This window comes from Pseudocercospora fijiensis (assembly GCF_000340215.1).
Source record: "Pseudocercospora fijiensis CIRAD86 unplaced genomic scaffold MYCFIscaffold_1, whole genome shotgun sequence".
Lineage (NCBI taxonomy): Eukaryota > Fungi > Ascomycota > Dothideomycetes > Mycosphaerellales > Mycosphaerellaceae > Pseudocercospora > Pseudocercospora fijiensis.
The window spans coordinates 8,712,621-8,734,595 of record NW_006921532.1 but is presented as its reverse complement, the minus strand read 5'-3'; the positions used below and the strand labels follow the sequence as shown (position 1 = coordinate 8,734,595).

The window sequence follows — 21,975 nt, the reverse complement described above, 5'->3', positions numbered from 1 at the left end:
TCACGCTTGAGTAGCTGGATCTGCACGGCGCGGCTGGCACTGCGAGCGCGCATGCAATCTTATTCCAGCACGGCAGTCCAGCCACGAGGACACATCAGCGCGTACACGGAAAAACGCTGCCCGTATAGACGATATCAGCTGATAGAGGGGCACCCGGTGAAGCGGATGCTATCCTCACATTCGTTGTCCGTCGTTGTGGTGAGCCAACGTCGCGAAAAGAGTCTTGGGCGGGAAGCCGTACAGCGTCCGGCGTGGCCTCATTGGTCACATGCGCTATAAGACTTCTTCGCGGGCACGGACTGTGGGCGGCATGCCTAGTAGCCATACTGTAGCCAGAGCCATAGATAGGCGTAGCGTAGCGTAGCGTGGAGCGGGAAGGCTGGTGCGCGTAGAGTTCAACGACCAGCTCCACTCTGGTCCGAGTGTCAAGACCCTGCACGCCTGCACGATTTCGCACGGCACTGACCGCTAAGGCACCCTTTGGGACTCTCCGCCGAGTCGACGCCTGTCGGTCCAATGCTAGCCTAGCCACCGCACACTCCACATCCCAGGCCTCTGCAGTCTGTGTCGCAGATTGAATAATGACGGGAGAGAGACAACCACCGAGCGCAGCATCGTGTACCAACTGCTCCCCATGCCATGCCAGAACACCGGCCTGTGCACCCGACCGCCTACGCTGCCCCCAACACCAACCTGCAGCGCCCCCTTCATCGTCAGGCGTTCGCTGGCAAAGGGAGATCGCTGTGCTGTGCCGTCCAGAGCACTTCACCAGCTCGCCAAAGTCGTCATCCGTCGTGCCCCCTGCACTTTCCACCCGTCGATCCTCATAGCTCCTTCTAGCGGAGAAGACGTCCAGAGTCCATTGCTGCTCCCTGCTCCCTGGTCGACCTCGTCCACGCTGCCGCGAATGGTGCTGCTCCCGCGCCGCGCCCGTCCATTTATATTAACACCCACCAGCATTCTCCCGCCACGCAGCGCTTTTCGCCTCGCCTCGCCTCGCCTCGCCTCGCACAAAGCACCTTCCTTTGCATTGTTGTGCCTGCCCTGCGGAACATTCTCAGCCGACGCCAACGCCAACGCCCACGCACACGCCCACGCCCACGCCGCGACCCCTCGTCGCCGCCGACCAGGGGCCCATCCTTCTGCCTTCTGGTGCTCCTACACCAAAGCGAGCCTGCCTCCCGCTCTTTCCACCTTGACGCTGCCGGGTGGTTCAATTTACGCCAGCGCTGGACACGGTCCCTTCCTTCTGCGTTGACGCCGCCGCCGCGCTTTATCATCCACACACCACTCAACGCCGTCTGCATATCAATTCGCCCTACTGGCACATCCTCCTTGGTGGCTGATCTGCCTAGCAACCTCCAACGACCGCACAACATCATTCAGCACACGCAACGACAATCGTGAAAGCGAGAACTTTCCTGAGCAACAGCGTCAACTTCTCCAGAGAGACAACGACCGTAGAATCTGGTGTAACCGACGTCTCAATGGCAGCAGTCAACATGATGGCATACCCTCCTCGCGACGCTTTTCAGAACTACCCACCGCATTACGCCATGTATCAACCCCGAGCGCCCACGCAACTTGATCTGGGAAACACCGTCAATGTCAATCCATATGCTTACCCTGCTGTGGCACAACAACAGCCATACCAACATCAGCAGCCTCGCTCACCTCAATCCGCGGGCTCGCCAATGTCGGATGATGGGTTCAAGCCGTCCCTCCCATCGATATCCAATCTTCTCAGGCTCTCAGATCGACCATCCGCAGATATCTGTAAGCATCCTTGGTGCGACGAAACAAGATGAGGCTAACATGAACAGCATCACAATCCGCACATTTGCCTACGTCGCAACCACGCGAGTCACCGTCACAGCTACAAGCACCAGCACAGACCTCACAGCAGCTTGATGCGGAACAAAGACCGTACACGACAAATGCCGTTCATGATATCTCGACAAGTCCGCGAAGCGTGGTGCCACCTCCGCCGCCGATTCGGACTGACTCTGTCCTCGACCGAACGAATAGCCCGGCGACAATCTCAGCAAGCTCTACGATGTCTGGAAACCCATACTACGTCGGTTCAGCCATCAACAACATCGACCCCACCGACCAACGGACAGCTCAAGCACAGGCAATGAAGCGACCGTCCGTTCCATCACAGCCACATGCTTCACCTTACGGAGATGCTCGATACACCACATCACCTTATGCTACATCTCCTGGGACGATATCGGCCCCTTCTTACTGCTCGCCCCCTCATCCGAACTATCCAGTGTCGTCCGCGATGTATCAACAGCGACCGTTGCCATCAAATTTCCCACCTGTACCACCAGTCGTGCCGGTGCAATCGACACCAGGTCTCCAAACCAGCAACCCATGGGAACATCACCACTACATCAGCCCCTCGTCACAGGCCACCTTCCCGCAGTCACAAGATCGATACATTTGCCCCACCTGTAATAAGGCTTTCAGCAGGCCCTCGAGCCTGAAAATCCACTCTCACAGCCATACAGGAGAGAAGCCTTTCCGATGCCCGCACAACGGCTGCGGCAAGGCCTTCTCAGTGCGGAGTAACATGAAGCGACACGAACGAGGCTGCCACAGTGGCATGGCCGGTCATCATATTCCTCACGCACATATGATTTGACGTTGCACGTCTTTGAGTTTCGCGATCGCACAGTCTGTCATGCAATCCAAGCGAGGAGTTCCCAGGCGTTCATCTGTGCAGGGAGGGTTTTGCATGGCGTTATTTGACGACAAGGTGTGGCGAGCGAAGCAAGCCCATCCTGGTATGGAACAGGCTTTATTTTGGAATTGGCCTTCGGCCGATTCATCACACTGGCCAATGAGCGCATGTCGTCCTATCTCACACGGTATTGACGCCTATAGAGATGTATGTATTAGTGTCACAAATGAGTCGATGATGACCAACAGTGGCCACAAAGCACACAACAAGAATTCAATTCATCAACCCAGACTCAATCACAGACTCACAGACTCACAGACTCGCAGACTCCCAGAGGATGTGATGAATCATCATAGTCAAAACGTTTCAAGTCTCCCATCCCTATGCCGGTCTACAATCGCCCTGCGCCTGCAAGTCGTCTATTCAGGCATTTGCCTATGTCCCTATTGGGTAACCCTTCTCGGTCTCCTGATGTTTTACACGCGCGAGTCATGAGTGGTCCTTCACAGGGACCAAAAAGACTAAAAGCTGGTAAAACCCCCCTTTGGCCATCGGTTCCATGCCATGCCTCTTTCCAATAAGCTTTGGCTTTCTCACGCCGATCACGTTTAATTTAACGAAGCGGAGCGAAAAACAAAACAAGGTGTTCGAGAATCGAAGGAAGAAGGAAAGAACAACTCCCTTACATAACTCTCTTTTCTGCTTGGACCATTCTACGTGGACTTAGGTTTTCTGGAACTACCTTATTTACTGTCGATGCTGGTCCGTTCTAGGTTTGCCCGGTCGCTCGCACTTTCCAGACCGTGGAACCGTGGAAGACTTCGACTGCCGTGCACATGGATGTGACACACGAAACGTGCAGACAACTGGGCTGATAATGAACCTCTCTCATCAGACTTTCGTTCTTTCGCGAGTTTTGAAGCCTGCCTGACTCTCATCTTACATGCATCGGTATCGCTGTTAGGCGTTGGGGTGAGTGACTGTACGTATGTACATGTAGTTCCAGTCCCGGAGGCTGATACGAGGCGCCGCAGGATGACTTACGAGCATCACCATGGCAAATATTGAGTTGTTCGTATCTCCAAAAAGCGTAACCTCCCTTAATCGTATTCGACAAGGCACCCACGTGCACTGAATCAGTGCCACAGAATGGACGTGCAGTCGAGTTTAACTCAGGTCTAGATGTAGGCCAGAAAATGCGCGACGCTGCTAGAGTGCCAGCGTGGCCAGTTTTGCAGAGGAGGACAAGGCACAGTCTCAGGGACAAAGGAGCTCAGTACGCATATATACAGTTGATTCTATCAAACAACAGCGGCTGGGCTCGCTTATAGTACGGAGAGGTTGCCGAATTTCTCCTATTTCATGGATTAGTCGGAGCTGCGAAAAACAAGAATCACGGAATGCACTCACCTGGTAGCCTGGAACTTGCCAGCGACCCTTCGACACGAGCTGTTCGACGCGCTGTTCGATGTCTGGGCGGGCAGCAAGGACATCATCCTGTAGAATAGTTAGCCGGAACATTTACATCACGTGACAACGCTGCAATTCGGAATTGCTTCTCCCGTATCTTGCCATAACGTACCACAGTGAGATCCTCGAATGGCCTGGCAGTCTCAATGTTCTTGAGAGTCTTGTCCAAGTCCCTCAGCTCTGCATCAACCTTGCTCTTGGTCTCCTCGGCGCTCTTCACGGCCTGGGCCTCAAAAGCCTCAATGGCTTTAATTTGTCTCTGGACATCGTACTTCTTCGGCTGGAAAGCATTGAACTGCTTCTCGATGTCGTTGATCACATCCTGGTTCTTCAAGATGCTGCGGTAGTGGCTGAAGTCGACGGTCGAAGGCTGTTCGGAAAGAACCTGGACCTTGCGGCGTGCGATATCGTTGCGCTGCTTGAAGTTCTGGAGCGCAGCGGCAGTGTTGCCTCGCAGGCCCAGCTTGGCACCAAGGTTGGTCCAGTCGATCTTGAGCGCGGCTGATCGCTGTAGCAGCATCACCGTTAGCAGATGCACAGAAAATGCAGTGGCCCGAGAGCGCCATTGCGGGTCCGGGATGGTAGCAGAGGTATCACTCGGCGCGCAAAAGACATCCAGGGAGAATTTGGGAGTGTGTACGTACTTGAGCCGCCATCTTGATGTGTCGGATGTGAGAGTGGAGTTTGCAATGGCACAAGCTGTGGTGAGGTGATGCCAAAGGGAAGCTTCATCGCGGCTTCCTCCGACTTGCCGCTGTGCCTAAGGCATGAACTTTTATGATGAGGCATTGAACGCAGCCACAACGTTCTTTGAACGCAAAATGGCAATAAAGGTTTCGCAACCAGACCGCACAAGGGACTCAAATGTGACAAAAAAAGACAGAAAAAGATGAGCTTGGGAGGCAGGTACAATATGTGGACTTTTACATCTCACAAGTCATTTCCAGGCTTCGTAATGAGGCTAAAGTGCAGATACATACGCCAGCTAGGTATGCATGGCGTGGGTAGAGACCATCTTGATTCTTTCAAGGAATATCAGGCTAGCACTATATGCTGAGCGCCATGATACTGTTGACAATGTCGTTGTCGTTCTCCTTGAGAGCCTTAACGGCCTTCTTGCGGCTGACATTGGCTTGAGCCATGACGAGCTCGATGTCCTTGGACTCAAGACCGGTGTCATCGACCTCCTCGCCATCGTCCTCTTCCTCCTCAGCCTTCTTGTCCTCGACCGCTTTGCCCTTGCCCTCACCGTCTGCAGCGTGGTTGTGAGAGGCCTCGTGAGCGGACTGTGCGGCAAGCTGCTGAGCGGCAGATGCCTGAGCTTGAGAGTTGAGATCCTCGATCTTAGCCTCGCCAAAGATGCTGTCTCAAAATATTAGTCCTACCCTCACGCGCCAACTTATATGATCTAACTCACATCCAGGTGTTGTTGCTCGATGGGCTCTTGTAGACATCTGGGTTGCTGATGACGAAAAGGATGTTCTTTGGCCTCCGCAGAGTCACACGGGTGATGCCCTCGACGTGCTTCAGTCCGAGCTTTGCAATAGCCTTGCGCGCCTTCTTCTCGTTTCTGCTGTGCACGGCAACCTGAGCACCCGCTGGGATGTTGGCCTCGCCGCCCTCCTCATCAGAATCAGAAGAATCCTCCTCGACCTCTGGGGTGTTCTTCTCTGGCTCATCGGGGAGCTCTTCAACACGTGGGTTGGCCATAGCGACGAGACGAGATTCGATTCGAGAGCTTAGAAGTTTGTTAGAATTTCAGTCCGATCACATGTATTGCTAAGGCGACTGGCGACAGATTCCCAGTCGCGATGACTATAGCTTTGATGCACTTACATGTAGCAGTCGTTCCTGGGCTCGGGTGATGCGCTGGCGTCCAGAAGGTCCTCCTGCAATGGCAATGCACAATTGAAACTGATGAGGTGGTTGCTCGGTACGTGCGATGCGGGCGTCGCCAAGACCTCCAATTTTTGTGCGGAAAGACCCGTACTTTATATTGGAAGTGCATCAAACGTCAAGGAAACATAGCACGAGCATTGAGCATTGGGAAAGCGACATCACGGTATTCAGTTCACGTAACCACATTTCTTGCGCTTTGCAGACTATGCGCAATTCGCTATCAAAGTCTCAAGCAAGCCCTCACATCCCCATTTCGCCAGCCGTGCCTGATGGTTTCTGAACCACCGGCGCCCAGTACAATGCTGAATACATTGGAGATCGGTCGATTTTCATGATGCCCAAAGAGTATGCTGCGATGCCCCCATAGCCTATGCGCTGGCCTTGGCCTGAGCAAGAGCCTTGCGAGTCTCGAAGCGAGCCTGATTTTATGTTAGTTTATGCATTGTTCTAGCCATGCCACATGCAGCCATTCTCTAGACCGCATGAGACCTGAACGCCACATACCTGCTTCCTCAAACGCATGACCTTGAAACGCTCAAAGTCACTGAGCGCCTTTCTCCGGGTCTGCTTCTCAATCTTCTTGGCATATGAGCTCTCCAACCACTTCTTGTCAACCTCATACTCCTCCCACTGCTTCGAGAGAGCGCCGGTACCAGCACCGAATGTGATCTTTGGGATGACGAGACCGGTAAGAGAGAGAGAGCTCAATTGTGCGGCATGGCGTGGGACCTGGAGCTCAGTCTTCTTGGATGGGCCCTCGACGAGAACCTGTAAGCTGTGAGTACTCGTCCAAATAGCTCAATGATCCATCTCTTGCGATTCGAATTTTCGGGGGGGAACGTACGCGCTTGTGGTCGATGATCTGGACAATGGCGGCGATTCTGCCAGTGTATGGGCCGCTGCCGAAGTGAATGACACGGCCAACCTCGACCTGTCTCCAGTGTGGTGCCTCGATACTGACGTCGCCCATTTTGTCGGTAGAAGTGCGTTGGGTGGGTTGTCGCTCGTCGTGAACTGGAGATTGATCTCTGCTGGCTGGAAGTCGATTTTGGCAGGCGGAGGTGCGGCGAGGGGCTTGGCGAAGAAAGCGCGGAAAGAACCGAAGAGCCGCAGCCGCCAGTCGCGACCAGATTTCTCAAGTTCTCTCTCAAATTTCTCTCTCCTTTGCTACACCAACTAAATGCACACGGAGTTCCCAACCACTTGCAAGCACGTGCTCAAGGTAAGTTGTCATTGTACACAAGCTTAAACTGCTCGAATGATGTGATAATTTGCGATTGATGGCTACGAACCGGAGATTCACGCCTGTTTCTCATAACGGCGTAGACCAAATGCGAGTCATTCTTACATATACTGACTATTACCCGCGCGCCCTCTGCCTTATTGTGCTGCTTCCCAGCCAGACGAGTGCTGACGAGTAGAGCAGAAACTGAGCCACGAGACCGACGATTCTACCACTTGAAAGACCCGGCCCGCCTTACTGGTATGCATTCATCATTTTACATCCGCTTTCCAATGATTAAAACCTACACGCACTAGATAGTAATTGAGCCTTCTGGCGTTGATCACTTTTTACACCAAGATCACTGAGGATACCCAAACTATACTTGCAGCCTGAACAAGCAACCTAGGAAGCCATCACTGACCAGGCTATAGGTGTCTTCTCCTCATCATGAGTCTCAACTCAACTATATCCGTATCCAGTCTGTCAGCAGCCAGACACATACTTGGCCTGGGCTTCACCGGATCGTGCCATTAATCTATGGCATCAAGCGCCAACTTCACGCCAGTCAAGGTTCGTGGCAAGAGACGCGCTCTTTATGCTGAAAAGTGGAGGGCTGGAAAATGTCGCAAGCCAGAACTGCAGACGCGCGTCGCACCAGTCTCCACGGCATCCATTTCTAGAGCATCCTCATCGAGACCGCGAAAGCGCCGACTAGAATCCCAGCTCGACAGCCCTTTGGAAGCTCTACCTGCAGAGGTTTTGCAGGAGATCTTCGACTATGCTGCTAACGTCGACCTTGCCGTGGTTTCTCGACAGATGGCATCAAAGTTGTCCAAGAGTCGACACTTACAAATCGAGTTGACCTCTCGTCTTCTTGTGCCTGTGCTTAACAGGAATGGTACCGCGAGTAGTGCAGATCTTGCTGCAGCGACTCGACTTCTCAATAGTCGTTTCATGACGTGGGACTTCTTCAAGAACTGGTTGAAGACCTATAGCACCAATTTGTCGCCAATATCTCTGACAGACAGTGATTCATACTGGCAGAGAGTCTGGGCTGCACTATACCCAGAGCCAGAGCTTCTACCGCCAAAGAAACTCTTCTTGCGACCATTCACGGAACCAAAGTTGGCCTTCTTGAGAACTGTCGCCCAGAATATCACTGATCTGCATGCGCTGGATGCTGCCTATGGTGAACATGCACAAGAAGGTCTGACCCAAGCTGTCACTGACGGCAACGCTCAATTCGTGTCTTTCTTACTCGGCATGGGCGTAAGAACCAATACCGAGCTTCTGCGTGTTGCTGTTTCGGACTGCGGCTGCCCCCAAACTATTGTGGAGAATCTTGTTCGGCATGTCAACACAGGTGATGAATCTTGTATAGGGGTAGACGTACTTGATCCGGTCTTGTGGCAGTGGGCAGAAAGAGCCCATGAACAGGGCGACTCCAAAGGTAAATGGTTGGTCGCGCTACTGCAGAAAGAGCAGAGACGCAGAGAAATGGTGAGAGCCTAAGGTCCGATAGCAATCGTAAAGAAGAGTTCAACTCTATGGCTGTTCACCTTCCCATCTACTCACTATTGGTCGTGATCCCCTTCAGATCTTGTCGCCTTTCGCGAAAAACTTGAGGGAGCAGGTTGTGTCAATGCACCAGGCGAACGAATAGATTGAGTCGTGCACAAGGCAGGTCACGGTGGTTCTTTCGCGAGACAATGCTTCCCTTCCGGGCTGCAAGAACATGGACCGAATTGATCAGGACTCAATCCACAGATGGCAGCAATTGATCATTTTCAAGATTTTTCGTCAGTCTATAGCTCATCGAATTTTGCAGATCGTGACTTTCGGTGCAAAGTGCAGGCCGAGCATGGATGTCTAGGTCTCAGCGTTGACGAGAACAGCTCCAATCGCATGGTTCGGAGCCATTCCTGGGCAAAGTCTACCTGCGCTGGCAATCTCAAAGACTCTGTGAAGCTTTGTATCCCCATTCCCATTGTCACAGTCTATAGCTCATCGTTCTTGACTGCCTCTGCCTTCTTGCCATTGATTGACACAAGCTCAGTCTCGAAGATCAGCACAGCATTGCCTGGAATTGGTCCAACTCCCGTAGCACCATAGCCATACTCTGGCTGAATGGTAAGCTTCCTCTTGTCGCCAATACACATGCCAATGAGCCCCTCGTCCCAGCCTTTGATGACCTGGCCACTTCCAACTGTGAAAGACAACGGAGTGCCGCGATTGTATGAGGCGTCGAACTCGTAGCCGGTATCTTCTAGTGTACCACGATAGTGCATCTCGACTTTGTCGCCTGCAAGAAAATTAGATGCGCTTCTCCCAGGCCATGAGGAATCTCGGCATACCCTTCTTAGTCTTCTCATCTTCGGCGCATGTCTTGGCCTCAGTAATGTCAATGTTGAGTGGCTTGTCGAGGGCGGAGACGCCGGCGAAAAGCAGCCCTAGAGCGGTCGCGACGGTGGTGAACTTCATTTTCAATTGACTGGAAGGTTCGTTGGCGTGGATGGTACCAGATGTGAGTTATGAGTACCAAACGTGTCCAGAAGGCGGTGTTTCACAGTTGGTCAAGCTTCAATGCAGGGACCGGCGGTACCCCAGCAGATCGCGCAGAGCTCGCTTCTTCCCGAACATTCACTGCACACTTTCACATGCCGATAGCTACTACGAAGTCTACGAATTTAGTCTCAGGCATGACAGACATCAGACGCAAATCAAAGTGCAGCCGAAAGAGCTTTGAAGCTGATACATTTTAAGATGCGGTCACTTCAGACTCTGAGAACAGGTGCACCGACTCCTTTCAGAGTTGTTTCATCCTCAGCAATGTGCTCGCAAGGCAGAAATGCTTTTAACCAGGCTTATAGATCTGATAGACACTCCGTTCAGCCTCAATTTGACAGAACCTCACCTGTATAGACATTATTGACAATGTTATTGTTCCAGCCACCCAAATTTCGCGTGAAGTGAATGAAGGCTGCGCTTCACTACCGAAACCCCAACTTAGGTTCGCCACGCATCTCTAACAATCTTTGACTTCGTACACCAACCTCGGGAAACAGCCACTACTGCACACATTCCCAATTTGTTCCAAGAAACCCAGGAAGAAAGACATCCGCCAAACAGCAGTAGCTTCAGACTTACACTCCGATCTTACACAGACCGCAAACCAAACTCGAGTCCGTCAGCAAGGCTCAGCCTGACCAGATACACCCTACACATCCGAATTTGTGATTCATACCTTTCGTCCTCACGCTAGGCACTCATCATGCCGTCGAAGTCAAAGCTTGGCGCGCGAGCAGTCAGCGCTGCGAAGAAGTCATTCAAGCGCGTCGCAGATAAGTTCGCGCGACCGAAATATGTAGACAAAGAAGAGTTCGACGACGAAGAGGAAGACCAATCTACCTTCGCTAGGCCAGAGACTCGACTGGCCGCGAAGCGACTGAAGGAGCTTGACAGCGAGATTAGTATCGTGACCGATCTTCTCGGCAAAGCTGATCGTTCCTACACCACGGCGCAAAAGAAACACAACGAGAGTCAGCACAAGCAGAGACTCACCCTGTTCCAGCAAGCACAAGCCGATCGAAAGTTGAAAGACCACAAAGAGGCAGTTGCTGGACACAACGCGAGACTTCAAGAGCTCGATAAGAAGCGGAAAGTCCAGCAAGCTCGCTTAGATCAGCTCATGAAACTCGAACCACAGCCAGATACCACAGCCAAGGTTCAGTCATCGGCGCCAAAGCGCGGTGGCGGAAAAGATAGACTCCGTCAACTGTCTGCACTGCCAGCAAAGTCACAACAAGAGAGCGACGTCAAGCGCTCTGCTCCAGCTACAGGTGAAAAACGTAAGATCGTCATTGATGAGGACGAGGCGCACGCTCACAAGAAGCAACGCGTGACATCCGCTCCAGAAGTTCGAAAGGCACCGGGCTCAGCACATCATAGACGAGTCCAGCAACAAACGACTGCTTCCAAGAATGATATCAGCGAGAAATTGTCGACTACCCCTCGAGATGCCTCTGTCGATTCTGGGGTGTCGCTGCCACGGAAATCGAAGCCAGCATGCCAGGGAGCTGCGAGTACTAATGAGCAGCCACTGGTGAAGACCAAATCGGAGGTGGCTACCAGCTCACACACAGCTCCCATGAATAAGAAGCAGTTCGTCAGTGCGATATCCGCTCAGGTTTCCAAGTCAAAGGCCGCGCCAAAAGCAACTATGAAGCGAAAGCGAGATGACGACGTGAGGGTGGATTTCGATGGTGACGGCTACGACGAGCAGAGCGAGGCTAGTGAGTCGATTCCCACAAAGCGTCGCAAAGTCCTCTCGGATAGCAGTGCCATCGGACTGTCGAACTTCGGAAACGCATGCTTTTCGAACGTGGCTATCCAGCTGCTGAACTTGGCGCTCGACGACGAAGATCTCAAAGCCCTCCATAAACAAGAAGCGACGGCGGACGACTTTGGTGTCGACCTCGAGACTGCGAAGGACTTTGACGGCCTTCCGGATAGCCGTGAACAACTTGACTTGGTCTTGGCTCAACTGAGGAAGTCGATCCAGCAGAAGGCCAAGCAGGGAAAGATCAGCATTACGCCATACATTCGAGAGCTGCTCGAAGACATGCGGAAGTCCACGGAGGAACACATCTCGCCTGTATTGGCCCAACAGGCGTTTGCCCACCACAAGACGGCATTCAAAGCATTTGACGGCGAGGCGATGCAGGATGCTTGCGAATATCTGCAGCTCTTGCTGGACTCACTCTTCGAAGAGTGCCCATCGATCCGAGAAGTCTTCCAATTCGAAGTCAAGATCACCCTCAAGTGCAGCACCTGCGGACATAGCGAGACTGCGGGAGCGCACAAGGAGGTGATGCTCAAAGTGCGAGCCCCCTCATCCGACGCATTCTCTCTGGAGGATGTCTTATCTCAGTACCAACAGGCAAAGTCAGATGGTCTGAAGACCTGCGGCAAGTGTAATGCCACTGCCACCATGCAGGCTATCAACGAGATCGATGCCAAGAAGATGCCGGCAAACTTGCTGGTGGAGATCAATCGCGTTCAAGACGATATGAGCACGAACAAGTCTAGACTTCAGCTTGATGGTCGGAGTCTTGTGGTTGGCGGCACGGTCTATCAGATCAAGGCTGTGGTCAAGCATGACTGCCGCGAAGCAACTTCGGGCCATTATTTCCTCTGGCGCCAATGTAAAGGAGCGTGGCTGAAAATCGATGACGAGCTCGTTACCGGCAAGAAGCGCGACACGGACATGGCCGATGGTGTTGGGCGCAAGGCTGCGTACACTTCGATGGTGTTGCTCAAGCGCACGGACATCGATTTGTAAGCTATGCGGAGGCAATGCCATTCCTCGCTCTTGGACGTTTCGACATGTTGTGAATGGGCTGCAGGAGATTGTTTTGGATGGCATTTGCCGTTCTGGTGTGGAAGGATGCGTTGCAATCTTCGGAAGAGGCCCGTCTTGTGGCTTGGTTGTGCCCGATGATACCACAGATTTGTATAGTAGAGCTCTAAGTATTCGAACGAGTTCTAATCGGCTTGCTAATTATGCCTTATTCTCTGTTGTTAATTTTAAGATACGCTAGACAGTGCTACTTATTATAGTTACGGTAGAATAGGTGAGGAGAAGTGCGAGGTATTGTCGAAGTAATTATCTGAGAAGCGAAGTACGGTATGCTATTTCAAGGGTCTTTGTTGACGTGTAACTAGAACAACAGCAGGAGGAGGAGGAGGAGGGAGGACTTTTTTGAAACTTCGGTAACTCCTCGGTAATATCTCGGCGTTTTTTCGGCCTACCGTAGTCTATTGGATGCACGTGGGCAGGCGTGTACTTCCCGTCGCAAGCTGAGTCCGCATCGCGACTACACGCGCAGCAACAACATGTCATGGATGACATATTGCAAGGGCTCAACTCAGCCCAAAGGACGGCCGTAGTCTCGGAAGCATCAGTGCTCCAGGTGCTGGCCCCTCCTGGATCTGGCAAAACGAAGACGCTGACAGCACGCGTTGCACATCTGATCTCAGCACGAGGCTTGCAACCATGGAACATCATCGTCTGCACATTCACCGTGAAGGCCGCCAAGGAAATGAAAGAGCGCATCACGGGGCTTGTTGGCAGTGGCCTCTCGCGACAGCTCAACCTGGGCACATTTCACTCCGTGGCCTTACGTTACCTCAAAGCCTACGGCCACCACATTGCACTGCCCAAGGACTTCGGCATCGCGGACACGAGCGACTGCAAAGCGATTCTCCATCGTCTGATCAAGCAGCATGGTATGGGTATCACGGCGGGCCAGGCTGTGGGCAGAATCTCGCAGAGGAAAGCAAAGGGCGGCTCGACCGATGGCACGACCGAGAAGAGTGTTGAGCAACAAGAATTCAATCTCCTTTTCGCCGAATACGAGGCGTCGCTGCTCGCTTCGAATCTGCTGGACTACGACGACATCCTGCTCAGGTGCACAACGCTGCTCAAATCGCATCCGCAGTGCGTCAAGAATATTCAAGCTGTGCTTATCGACGAATTTCAAGACACGAACAACATCCAGTACGACCTCATGTCCCTGTTGGCTCAACACCAGAATGTGATCACAATCGTTGGCGATCCAGATCAGAGTATTTATGGCTTTCGCAACGCGGAGATCAAAAACCTAGCTCGCATGAGGACTCACTGGCCGGACACGCTCACCATAAACCTCGAGGAGAACTACAGATCTTCGGGTGCAATTCTAAGCGCGGCTCAGAACATAATCGAGCAGGATGAGAGTCGGCCGCCGAAAAAGCTTCAAGCAACACACAGCATCGGATTGCGTCCAGTTTTGCGGAAGCTACCCTCAGCTAAAGCAGAGGCCCAGTGGCTTGTTTCGGAGATCAAGCGCATGCAAACCTTGTCTGGGAGCATGATGATGGGAAGCGACTTCGCAGTTCTGCTGAGATCTGCTGCCCTCTCGCGCGAGATCGAGACAGCTCTTGGAAATTCTGGAATCGCATATCGAATGGTGGGAGGTACGCGCTTCTATGATCGAGCAGAGATCAAATTAGTTGTCGACTATCTACGCGTTATTCATTCGCCGGACAATACCGAAGCCGTGGAGAGGATCTTGAACGTTCCGTCTCGGAAGATTGGCGAGAAGACGATCAAGGAACTTCGAGGTGAAGCGCAGTCGAAGGGAGTCTCGTTGTGGTCGCTTATACTAGGCATCGCCCAGGATCGATGCGGCTCCACAACGAAGCTGACAGCGCCCAATCGAAGCGGTCTAGCCAGCTTCGTGGATGTCATCTTGAGCGGTCACAAGAAAGTCGAGTCCTGGAACAAGGAACAGCCATCGATCGTTGATCTAATCAACGTGATATCCCGAAAGATACAGCTCCAGTCATATTTGAGATCGAAATATGCAGCCGAAATGTCCTACGAAGCACGTTGGACCAACGTCGAGGAGCTCATGGCTCAAGCAGCTGAGTTGACACAGCCAAGCGCGCTGCAGGAATTGGCCGAATTGGACGCACTGCCGGTAGTCGAGGAGATCGAGCAACGATCAGAGTCAGATCAAGACGTCCTTTCGGTCTTTCTTGCCAATATCGCATTGACCGCATCTGCGGAGAAGGCCGCGGACGAAGACGGCGAAAAGGTGCAGCAAGTCACTATCTCGACTATCCATGCTGCCAAAGGCCTGGAGTGGCCGGTGGTGTTCATCCCGGCATGTTACGATGGATCGATACCCCACTCTCGTGCAGACGATCACGATGAAGAGCGAAGATTACTCTACGTTGGAATGACCAGAGCTCAAGCCTTGCTCTACCTCAGTTGCCCGATCAAGGACACGCAGAGGCAGGAGACAAACCTCTCAGCATTTCTCGTACACAAAGGAATGAGCCGATACTTCGAAGAGCATGGTCCCAGCATGTCCATATCTGCGCTCAATGGCCTCTGCATCACACTCAGACGGGAGTGTCCAGTTGAGACGAAAATTGCAGAGCTCAAAGCGACGCTCGAGCGGGACGAGGACAACTACTGGCCTCTGAACGGTGAAGAGCCATTGGAAGAACTCGCCAAGTGGGATCATTCAAGATCTGGGTCTTCATACACGGGTTTCGTCAGCTCACGAACTACCGCGACCACCACCATGCAGCAGAATTTCTCAACAGCCAACGCTACAATACCGGTTCAGCAAGGCTTCCAAAGCGTATCTGCTCGATACGACGAGCTCATGGAACAAGCCCAAATGAAGAAGCTCGACCAAAGAGCTGCAGAGCAAGAGAAGAAAGCTCAGCAGAACCCTGAACAACAGCCAAAAGGCCGGAAGCGGCAGATCGAAGGACAAGGCAGTATTGCGAGCTTCTTCAAGAAACCTCGTCCATCACCAGAACGGGAGGTCGAGCCAGTCCTGCCAAAAAAGCCTACCTTCACTAGATCTGCGCTTCAGCCTCTGCGAAATCCTCAAGAGCTGCGACCGACAGCAGCAGGTTTTATGACAGCAAGTCAGAAAATGCCATCATCACATAAGCCTCGATCTACACCGATTCTCAGTAAACCTAATATCTCGAGATCTGCTAGTCAAGCGGATGGAGAGAATGCCGGCGGCAAATATGTCTTCCTATCGAGTTCACCTCCACCTTTAGATCCAGAGGATGAAGAACCACCTCCGCCGCCACGTCCTGCTCCTCCTGCAATACCTGCTTTGAACGGCTTCAGACCGGCTAGTACGTTTCATACAACCTCGATGCAGCAGCAGAGCTCTGCATCCGTACGGAAGACTTTAGGTGTGAAGCGAAGTATGAATGGATGGCCGCCTCCAAAGCGAGGATAGAATGAATAGACATGGATCGATTGCTCATGAGACACGAAATTCAATTCTTTCCGACGATCAACGTGACCGTCATGTTCGAGGTGTGCATTCAAAGGGTATCACATAATATTCATTACTCCTCTTCATTTTCCTCCTCTTCGTTTTCCTCCTCTCCACTGCTTTCGCCAGGATCTAATGCAATGCCACCAACGGCATCACCATCAGCATCTTCCTCGCTATCCTCGGCATCCTCGTCAAATCCTTCAAAGTCATCGTCGCCTTCTCTATACTCAGCAGCCTCCTTTTCTGCTTCTTCCTTTGCGGCCTCACTCTCTTCAAACTTGCGCTTCTTATGTGTGAACCCCAATTTCTCATCTCGACTGCCATCTTTCTCCGTAGCATCTTCGCCCTCAGCTACAGGTGGAGGCGTGAACCATGGGATTTTGCCTCTCAAAAAGTCATTCAGGACCATCTTCGCCACTCCATCCATGTCTGCCTCGCCACCTTTGAGAAGCCGACCACCTTTTCTCGCCAGTGCCTCCAGGAATGCGATGCCTTCTTGTGTCCGCTCCTTCTCAGCCTTCTCAGAAAAGTCTTTCTCGTCTGGAGACGAGGTCCATTTCATCCCGTACGTCCGTTCCAAATGATGTCGTTTGCATCTTGAAAGTACGGCAGGAATATATTGTGCTGGATTCTCGACATTTTCCACTCGGACCACGCCACGGAGCAGGATATCCTCTGGTGTGTCTGTCACTGATGGAGGAACGATGCCGGGACAATCAATGAGGTAGATGCGCTTCATGAGTGTGATGTATTGCCAGACTTTCGTCTCACCCGGAATCGGTGCTGTTGTGCAGACTTGCTTCTTCCGCAAGGTATTAATGATGGAGGATTTGCCGGTGTTAGGATATCCGATGAAGCCGACTGAAATTTGTTTGCGCGAGCTGTGTAATGAGGAGAATTGTCGAAGGAGAGATATTAAAGTGCCTTTGCCGAAGCTGTTGGTCATGGAGGCATGAAAAGCGAGGGTGGGATATTCTGCTGATAGCATCTTGACCCATTTGGCCTGGAGCAAGTCAGTGTTTTGCTCCTGCAGATATCGACGAGCAATTATGGCATGAAGATGAATGTGTGTCTCATAACTAAGCTGTCCATCAAGGGAAAACATCCGGGTCGCTACTCAAACAAGACACAAAGGCTCCCAGGTGACCATGCCAAAACGGCAGAGGGTCGGGTGGAGTGGAACTCATTCTGCCATCATTGTAACAGAACAACTCCATGACTTGCCAACGAGGGCGGAGCTATTCTTGACTTGAACGATGGCGTGCTGCAATTGGCAGACCGGGGCGAAAGGTTGGGGAACGGGTGTAGCAGGGAGGGGAAAAGAAAGTACGCACCGCAACACTCGTTGGCACCAAATCGCACTTGTTCAGCAAGAACAGCAGGTGCTTGTGTGGCGCCTCCTCCTTGATATACTTTTCGACGCTTCGACATCGCGTGCCAAGCGGATCTCGGGCATCCAAGACATGGATGACAACATCTGAGCTGTCGATGACTTTATAGAGCTCGTTCCATATTCGCTTGCTTTGACCTTTCGAAAAGACCGGTTCTCGGGCGGTGGTCAGCTCACCATTGTTGTCGGTCTGCGTGAAGCCAGTGTCTTCATCTTCCTTGACACCTGCTAATTCACGTGCCTCCTCTTGCCTCTGCTCGAAAGTACTGTAGTCCTGAGTGGTAGCTGAGGCAAGGTCTTCAAGGTTAGCCACAGCTAGTCGTGGCCGCTTCCGTTGTGCCTTGGGTCCAAATGTGTCGCCAAACTTCTCGGCCTCTATTCGAATCTTGGCGCGATGCTGGATGAGGCCGTCCTTTCGCTCCTTGTCCTTGTTGTCGTGGATCAAGCTCATGGGCAGCTTGTTCTGCTTGAGCAGGTAGCTGTATGGGTCTTTGCTTTGCGCATCCACAGCACCACGGAAAGCATTCAGCGCATCCTGCGAGATGACTCGGGTATTGGTGAACCACTTGCGGTTGGGCTCGATGCGCGCGCTCGGCTTTTCTCTGCTCTGGTATGAAGCGGCCTTTGTGATGTCTCCCTTTGCATTGCGCTGGGCCTTGCCATCCTTGTACATATTGAGCGTCTTCACCCGCTTGGCGCTGCGGTAGAAGTTCTCGCCCTTGGTCTTGACGTTGCCCATGCCATCGTTCGTCTTGCCCTGCCGCTCTTTACGGGCGGCCTCCTTCTTGCCTGTACCCATCGTAGATTGTGTGATTCTGCTATGCTCTGGCGTGGAGAGGCACACTCTTGAGTAAAGCAGAAAAGAGGTGGCTGTCGAAATCTCGAATTCGAAGCCGAGCGGCGACTTTTTCGCAAGCCGCCGCGAGACGAGGCTCAAGCACCTCCGACTTGCCGCAACACAGAACCATTGGAGACCACATACACCATCATACATCAACAACGATGCCGCCGAAATCGCCCATACCGTCATTCTCATCATGGAGATGTCCACAATGCACAATTCGATCATTTTCAACAGCAACTAGGCAGCTCGCTGTGGGACCAGAACATCCACGCTATGTCGAAGTCCCTGAGCCACCGCAACAACAAATCCCATACCATCCACCCATCAAAGGTGTATTGCCAGTTCCACGGGATGTATTCCGAGGAAGTCGTGGATCGGATGAAGCTGTCGAGCTCTCCACAAAACGCTCGACGAAGCCCAAGGTCTACGCGATTGGCAGTCGAGAGGAATGGAAGGCAAAGATGAGCGAGATCCGACGACAGAATTTGCGCGAAGGTGTAAGCAGTCTGAGAGTGAGACAACAGAAAGAAACCCGCCAGATGGAGGCTAGATCAGCTGCGAAACGAGCAGATCGCGAAAAGAGATTACATGCGCCGGAGCGAGAGGATGAGCGATTGACGGCGCCAAGCAACAATTTGGATTTGGACGCATTATTCAACAAGCCGATACCCGACCCAACACGAGAAGCCCGTCTGAAAAGAAAGAGAGCAAATGTCGCTGCACGTGCACATCAGAAGCAGAAAGAACGTATGGACTCACTACATACCCTCTACATGAACGCTAGAGACTTCATCGTAACGCCTGAGCAGCTGGACAAGGCTGTCGATGAAGCATTCGGGACTCCCGAAAAGCCTGTCAGGTTCGGGCAGAGCTACGGGCAATGGGATACTTTTTCTCAGGGCAAATCTATTTGGACTCTGGGCAAGCCGATGTCTGTACAAGATATGCTTAATCGTGCCAACCAGGCTCCAAGCTCGAGGGCTGTGGAGGATGCCAGTGGTACTACCGCTATCAGGAAGGAGAGAATCAGAAGGATTGCAGAGATTCTCACGGGTGGAAAGATGGACGAAGAGAGCAGGTAGGCTGCTGGTCTCAAGAGGAGAGTCCTTGCTTCACATCAGTGTAAGAACTCTGCAGTGGCGACGGAATCCGCGCCTGTTGTTAAACATTGTACAACGCGATATGATTGCTCCACCACTGCTCGCTTCGCGGCCAGCATCAGGTCTCACTCGTCATGATGTTCTGCACACTAAAATCGTTATCAATGCTTCTTCTCAAGAATTTCAAAGTCCGCCTATCCTATATCAGTCCGAACACTTCCTTGTTTTCCCAATATGAATCCCGCTAGCATCTTCTCCCAACTTTACCAACTCACACGTCCTCTTCTCATTCAGCCAATCATTCTTTCCCCCTTCTTCCTGAGCCTGGCAAACCTGAAGCATAAGGTCATCAATCATGTCTTGGAACTCGTCACATTCCTTTCCGCCCTTCTTAAAATACGATATCGCCATCATATCAGGACGGGATTTGATCGAGCTGCTGGTACAAACGCAGACTGTGATACTAATCGCGCGTGTGGATGACCGAGCTTTGAAGAATTTCATGTTGTCGGAAGCCCAAGTCATTATCCTGGCCTACCTCCATTCAGGCTCGTGGGCATGAAGAATTGAGTTGCGTAGATGTGTGTATAGGGATCATATTGCGACCGAGTGCACGTGATAGATTAGTAATTAGGGCTAGCTTCCGAACTTACCGACAACCAATTACGAGCACTCTAACCAATTCTTCGCCTACAAGCCTAAGAATAAACTAGGGCAAAACAGCCTATAGAATATAGCTGTTTGCCCTCTAAGGCTATAATACAATAACTCTACGATATTATAACAATATAAAGATACTAAGGCCCTTCTTAATACCTTAGACAACGCTCTCTAAGTCTAAGATTGTATATAATAGTACGTTAATATCGCGTTCTACGACCTACGAGGAAACGCAAATTGCGATAAAAGTCTTAGCATTTGCTCTCGAGGGCAAGACAGTAGTAATAACGTATATACCTCGAGACCTAAGTACCTAGAGGGCCGAGCTATAGATATATAGAAGGGCCTCTTCGTATTATATAAGAGTCGTTAGTACGGAATAGTCGTATTACAGTCTAGAAGCTAAGGAAATCTACGGGAAATCTAGGAATCGTACGGATAACTAGCCTTAGTATATAGAAGATAGAGCCTATAGTACTTATATTAGCGAATGCTTTATATAGGAACATATAATCTTCTTATTATTATATAGAATAGCTTTTTTAGGTTTGTCTATCTAATATATAGTTGTACTTCTATAAATTCGAATTCTCGTTTGTATACCGGACGGTTATATAGGAGCCGTACGGTTTTCTTTTAGGCGCTTCGCTATAGGCTTAGTGTAGACCGCTAACTAGATACATATTAGTACAGATAATGTAAGAACGAGCGAGAATAGAAACAAATACGTATAGAAGGTAGAAGGTAGAAGGTAGAAGGTAGAAGGTAGAAGGTGGAAGGTAGAAGGTACATACAAGCCTACAAAGCGGGGCGCCTGAATGGAGGTAGATCCTGGCCTCGCCTGGCTTGCAACTTGCCTCTTGCTATTCCCTGCAGGAACCTCCGCTAGCGTCCGCTTGGGACTGCCAATCAGCCACAATGTCACATGCTCTCCTAGCAACCCATTTCCACAGTCACTCACTCACTATCACGCTGATACCATAGAAGGCCCATACACACCCGGATGTCTGCTACCGGGCCACGATAAGAATCAACAATCGTCTCGCTCTGACCAGTCCTTCTATCCGCCTGCACTCACATTACCAAAGAGGCACCTGGCGCCCCCATCAACCAACAACGATGGTCGTATGCACACACACCATCACTTTTCAAGACTCCCCAACCCTCGCACTAACACCCTCTCAGCTCGGCCGTATCGCCCACTACACCTTCGACGCAGTCCTAATCTCCGCCTTCCTCGCCGGCGTCAAACGCTCAACAGGTCTCACGTATGTATCTACCAACCAATCAACCAACCCCCGCATAGAAAGATAGATGGAATGGAGATTATGCATGCGTTATGATGGAAGATCTGACATTCTAACATCTTAGTCCTAGCCTGAAACCAGATACGTTTTCAGAGTCGCCGAGTCTCAAGAAGTGGGTTGAGAACTATTTGTGGGTGGGGGAGACGATTATGGATCAGAGTGTTGCGATTATGAGCTCGAGTGGATATTTTGAGAGGAAGAGGTGAGGAGAGACTGGAGTGAAGGAACGCAGGCGCTTGGATGATACTAGATGATATTTGGCTTGCGATTGAGGGATCTCAGCTCCGCACTGCTGTATGTTGAGACGGCGTGAGGTGTGAAAGTCGATGATGGAACGAATCGGATATGGATTTGCAGCAGGGGAATGCGACTGAGCTTCCTTTGGCCGGCATCATTTGCTGTGGTGCACTTTAGATATAGCATATGTATTTATGGAGGGCACGTGAGATACTAAGGTGAGGACGAAGGAAGCCCCAACACCTTCTAATCCAACACCTTTTAATCCAACACCTTCAAGATACGCGCATGTC

The 21,975-nt window shown here is 51.7% G+C and overlaps 11 protein-coding genes across 11 annotated transcripts; 7 read left to right on the top strand and 4 right to left on the bottom strand.

The window, feature by feature from the left end:
• The first annotated feature begins 625 nt into the window (after positions 1-625).
• On the top strand, positions 626-1,686 carry MYCFIDRAFT_209986 (uncharacterized protein). Its single transcript, XM_007923671.1, has one exon. It carries the CDS (start codon positions 635-637, stop codon positions 1,256-1,258), a length of 624 nt encoding a protein of 207 aa, XP_007921862.1. The 5' UTR covers positions 626-634; the 3' UTR covers positions 1,259-1,686.
• A 572-nt stretch (positions 1,687-2,258) lies between these two features.
• On the top strand, positions 2,259-2,979 carry MYCFIDRAFT_209985 (uncharacterized protein). The gene has a single exon (XM_007923670.1). It carries the CDS (start codon positions 2,288-2,290, stop codon positions 2,648-2,650), a length of 363 nt encoding a protein of 120 aa, XP_007921861.1. The 5' UTR covers positions 2,259-2,287; the 3' UTR covers positions 2,651-2,979.
• A 968-nt stretch (positions 2,980-3,947) lies between these two features.
• MYCFIDRAFT_201783 (uncharacterized protein) lies at positions 3,948-6,046 on the bottom strand. Its single transcript, XM_007923669.1, has 6 exons — positions 5,996-6,046; positions 5,577-5,897; positions 5,236-5,521; positions 4,272-4,667; positions 4,100-4,186; positions 3,948-4,044 (listed from the first exon to the last, which is right to left on the bottom strand). The coding sequence occupies exons 2-6, from the start codon at positions 5,867-5,869 to the stop codon at positions 4,015-4,017; spliced, it is 1,092 nt and encodes a 363-aa protein (XP_007921860.1). The 5' UTR covers positions 5,870-5,897; positions 5,996-6,046; the 3' UTR covers positions 3,948-4,014.
• A 171-nt stretch (positions 6,047-6,217) lies between these two features.
• On the bottom strand, positions 6,218-7,064 carry MYCFIDRAFT_86211 (uncharacterized protein). Its single transcript, XM_007922471.1, has 3 exons — positions 6,903-7,064; positions 6,563-6,826; positions 6,218-6,477 (listed from the first exon to the last, which is right to left on the bottom strand). Exons 1-3 carry the CDS (start codon positions 7,026-7,028, stop codon positions 6,427-6,429), a joined length of 441 nt encoding a protein of 146 aa, XP_007920662.1. The 5' UTR covers positions 7,029-7,064; the 3' UTR covers positions 6,218-6,426.
• Positions 7,065-7,238: 174 nt separating this feature from the next.
• MYCFIDRAFT_76460 (uncharacterized protein) lies at positions 7,239-8,670 on the top strand (the record flags this gene model as incomplete). The annotated part of the gene is made up of 4 exons (XM_007922270.1): positions 7,239-7,280; positions 7,763-7,853; positions 7,999-8,552; positions 8,665-8,670. 4 exons carry the CDS (start codon positions 7,239-7,241, stop codon positions 8,668-8,670), a joined length of 693 nt encoding a protein of 230 aa, XP_007920461.1.
• A 387-nt stretch (positions 8,671-9,057) lies between these two features.
• MYCFIDRAFT_86210 (uncharacterized protein) lies at positions 9,058-9,785 on the bottom strand. The gene is made up of 2 exons (XM_007922470.1): positions 9,638-9,785; positions 9,058-9,585 (listed from the first exon to the last, which is right to left on the bottom strand). Exons 1-2 carry the CDS (start codon positions 9,762-9,764, stop codon positions 9,281-9,283), a joined length of 432 nt encoding a protein of 143 aa, XP_007920661.1. The 5' UTR covers positions 9,765-9,785; the 3' UTR covers positions 9,058-9,280.
• A 769-nt stretch (positions 9,786-10,554) lies between these two features.
• MYCFIDRAFT_76458 (uncharacterized protein) lies at positions 10,555-12,624 on the top strand (the record flags this gene model as incomplete). Its single annotated transcript, XM_007922269.1, has 1 exon — positions 10,555-12,624. The coding sequence occupies one exon, from the start codon at positions 10,555-10,557 to the stop codon at positions 12,622-12,624; it is 2,070 nt and encodes a 689-aa protein (XP_007920460.1).
• A 559-nt stretch (positions 12,625-13,183) lies between these two features.
• MYCFIDRAFT_76457 (uncharacterized protein) lies at positions 13,184-16,102 on the top strand (the record flags this gene model as incomplete). Its single annotated transcript, XM_007922268.1, has 3 exons — positions 13,184-15,457; positions 15,524-15,667; positions 15,719-16,102. 3 exons carry the CDS (start codon positions 13,184-13,186, stop codon positions 16,100-16,102), a joined length of 2,802 nt encoding a protein of 933 aa, XP_007920459.1.
• Positions 16,103-16,214: 112 nt separating this feature from the next.
• MYCFIDRAFT_29270 (uncharacterized protein) lies at positions 16,215-18,333 on the bottom strand (the record flags this gene model as incomplete). Its single annotated transcript, XM_007921723.1, has 2 exons — positions 16,215-17,147; positions 17,479-18,333. The coding sequence occupies 2 exons, from the start codon at positions 18,331-18,333 to the stop codon at positions 16,215-16,217; spliced, it is 1,788 nt and encodes a 595-aa protein (XP_007919914.1).
• Positions 18,334-18,549: 216 nt separating this feature from the next.
• Positions 18,550-19,574, top strand: MYCFIDRAFT_160254 (uncharacterized protein). The gene has a single exon (XM_007923668.1). It carries the CDS (start codon positions 18,840-18,842, stop codon positions 19,458-19,460), a length of 621 nt encoding a protein of 206 aa, XP_007921859.1. The 5' UTR covers positions 18,550-18,839; the 3' UTR covers positions 19,461-19,574.
• A 1,550-nt stretch (positions 19,575-21,124) lies between these two features.
• Positions 21,125-21,950, top strand: MYCFIDRAFT_48759 (uncharacterized protein). Its single transcript, XM_007921861.1, has 3 exons — positions 21,125-21,263; positions 21,324-21,406; positions 21,510-21,950. The coding sequence occupies exons 1-3, from the start codon at positions 21,258-21,260 to the stop codon at positions 21,649-21,651; spliced, it is 231 nt and encodes a 76-aa protein (XP_007920052.1). The 5' UTR covers positions 21,125-21,257; the 3' UTR covers positions 21,652-21,950.
• The last annotated feature ends 25 nt before the right edge of the window (positions 21,951-21,975 follow it).

Excerpts from the sequence above, each read along its gene's own strand:
- MYCFIDRAFT_209986 (XM_007923671.1), top strand. The coding sequence starts at position 635 with ATGCCATGCCAGAACACCGGCCTGTGCACCCGACCGCCTACGCTGCCC.
- MYCFIDRAFT_209985 (XM_007923670.1), top strand. The coding sequence starts at position 2,288 with ATGTATCAACAGCGACCGTTGCCATCAAATTTCCCACCTGTACCACCA.
- MYCFIDRAFT_201783 (XM_007923669.1), bottom strand. The coding sequence starts at position 5,869 with ATGGCCAACCCACGTGTTGAAGAGCTCCCCGATGAGCCAGAGAAGAAC. Across the intron at positions 5,522-5,576 it reads TCGAGCAACAACACCTGGAT|CATCTTTGGCGAGGCTAAGA; the intron begins GTGAGTTAGATC and ends ATTTTGAGACAG. Across the intron at positions 4,045-4,099 it reads GGCAAGTTCCAGGCTACCAG|GAGAAATTCGGCAACCTCTC; the intron begins GTGAGTGCATTC and ends TCCATGAAATAG.
- MYCFIDRAFT_86211 (XM_007922471.1), bottom strand. The coding sequence starts at position 7,028 with ATGGGCGACGTCAGTATCGAGGCACCACACTGGAGACAGGTCGAGGTT. Across the intron at positions 6,827-6,902 it reads AGATCATCGACCACAAGCGC|GTTCTCGTCGAGGGCCCATC; the intron begins GTACGTTCCCCC and ends CACAGCTTACAG. Across the intron at positions 6,478-6,562 it reads TCATGCGTTTGAGGAAGCAG|GCTCGCTTCGAGACTCGCAA; the intron begins GTATGTGGCGTT and ends ACATAAAATCAG.
- MYCFIDRAFT_86210 (XM_007922470.1), bottom strand. The coding sequence starts at position 9,764 with ATGAAGTTCACCACCGTCGCGACCGCTCTAGGGCTGCTTTTCGCCGGC. Across the intron at positions 9,586-9,637 it reads AGATGAGAAGACTAAGAAGG|GCGACAAAGTCGAGATGCAC; the intron begins GTATGCCGAGAT and ends ATTTTCTTGCAG.
- MYCFIDRAFT_160254 (XM_007923668.1), top strand. The coding sequence starts at position 18,840 with ATGAGCGAGATCCGACGACAGAATTTGCGCGAAGGTGTAAGCAGTCTG.
- MYCFIDRAFT_48759 (XM_007921861.1), top strand. Across the intron at positions 21,407-21,509 it reads AAACGCTCAACAGGTCTCAC|TCCTAGCCTGAAACCAGATA; the intron begins GTATGTATCTAC and ends CTAACATCTTAG.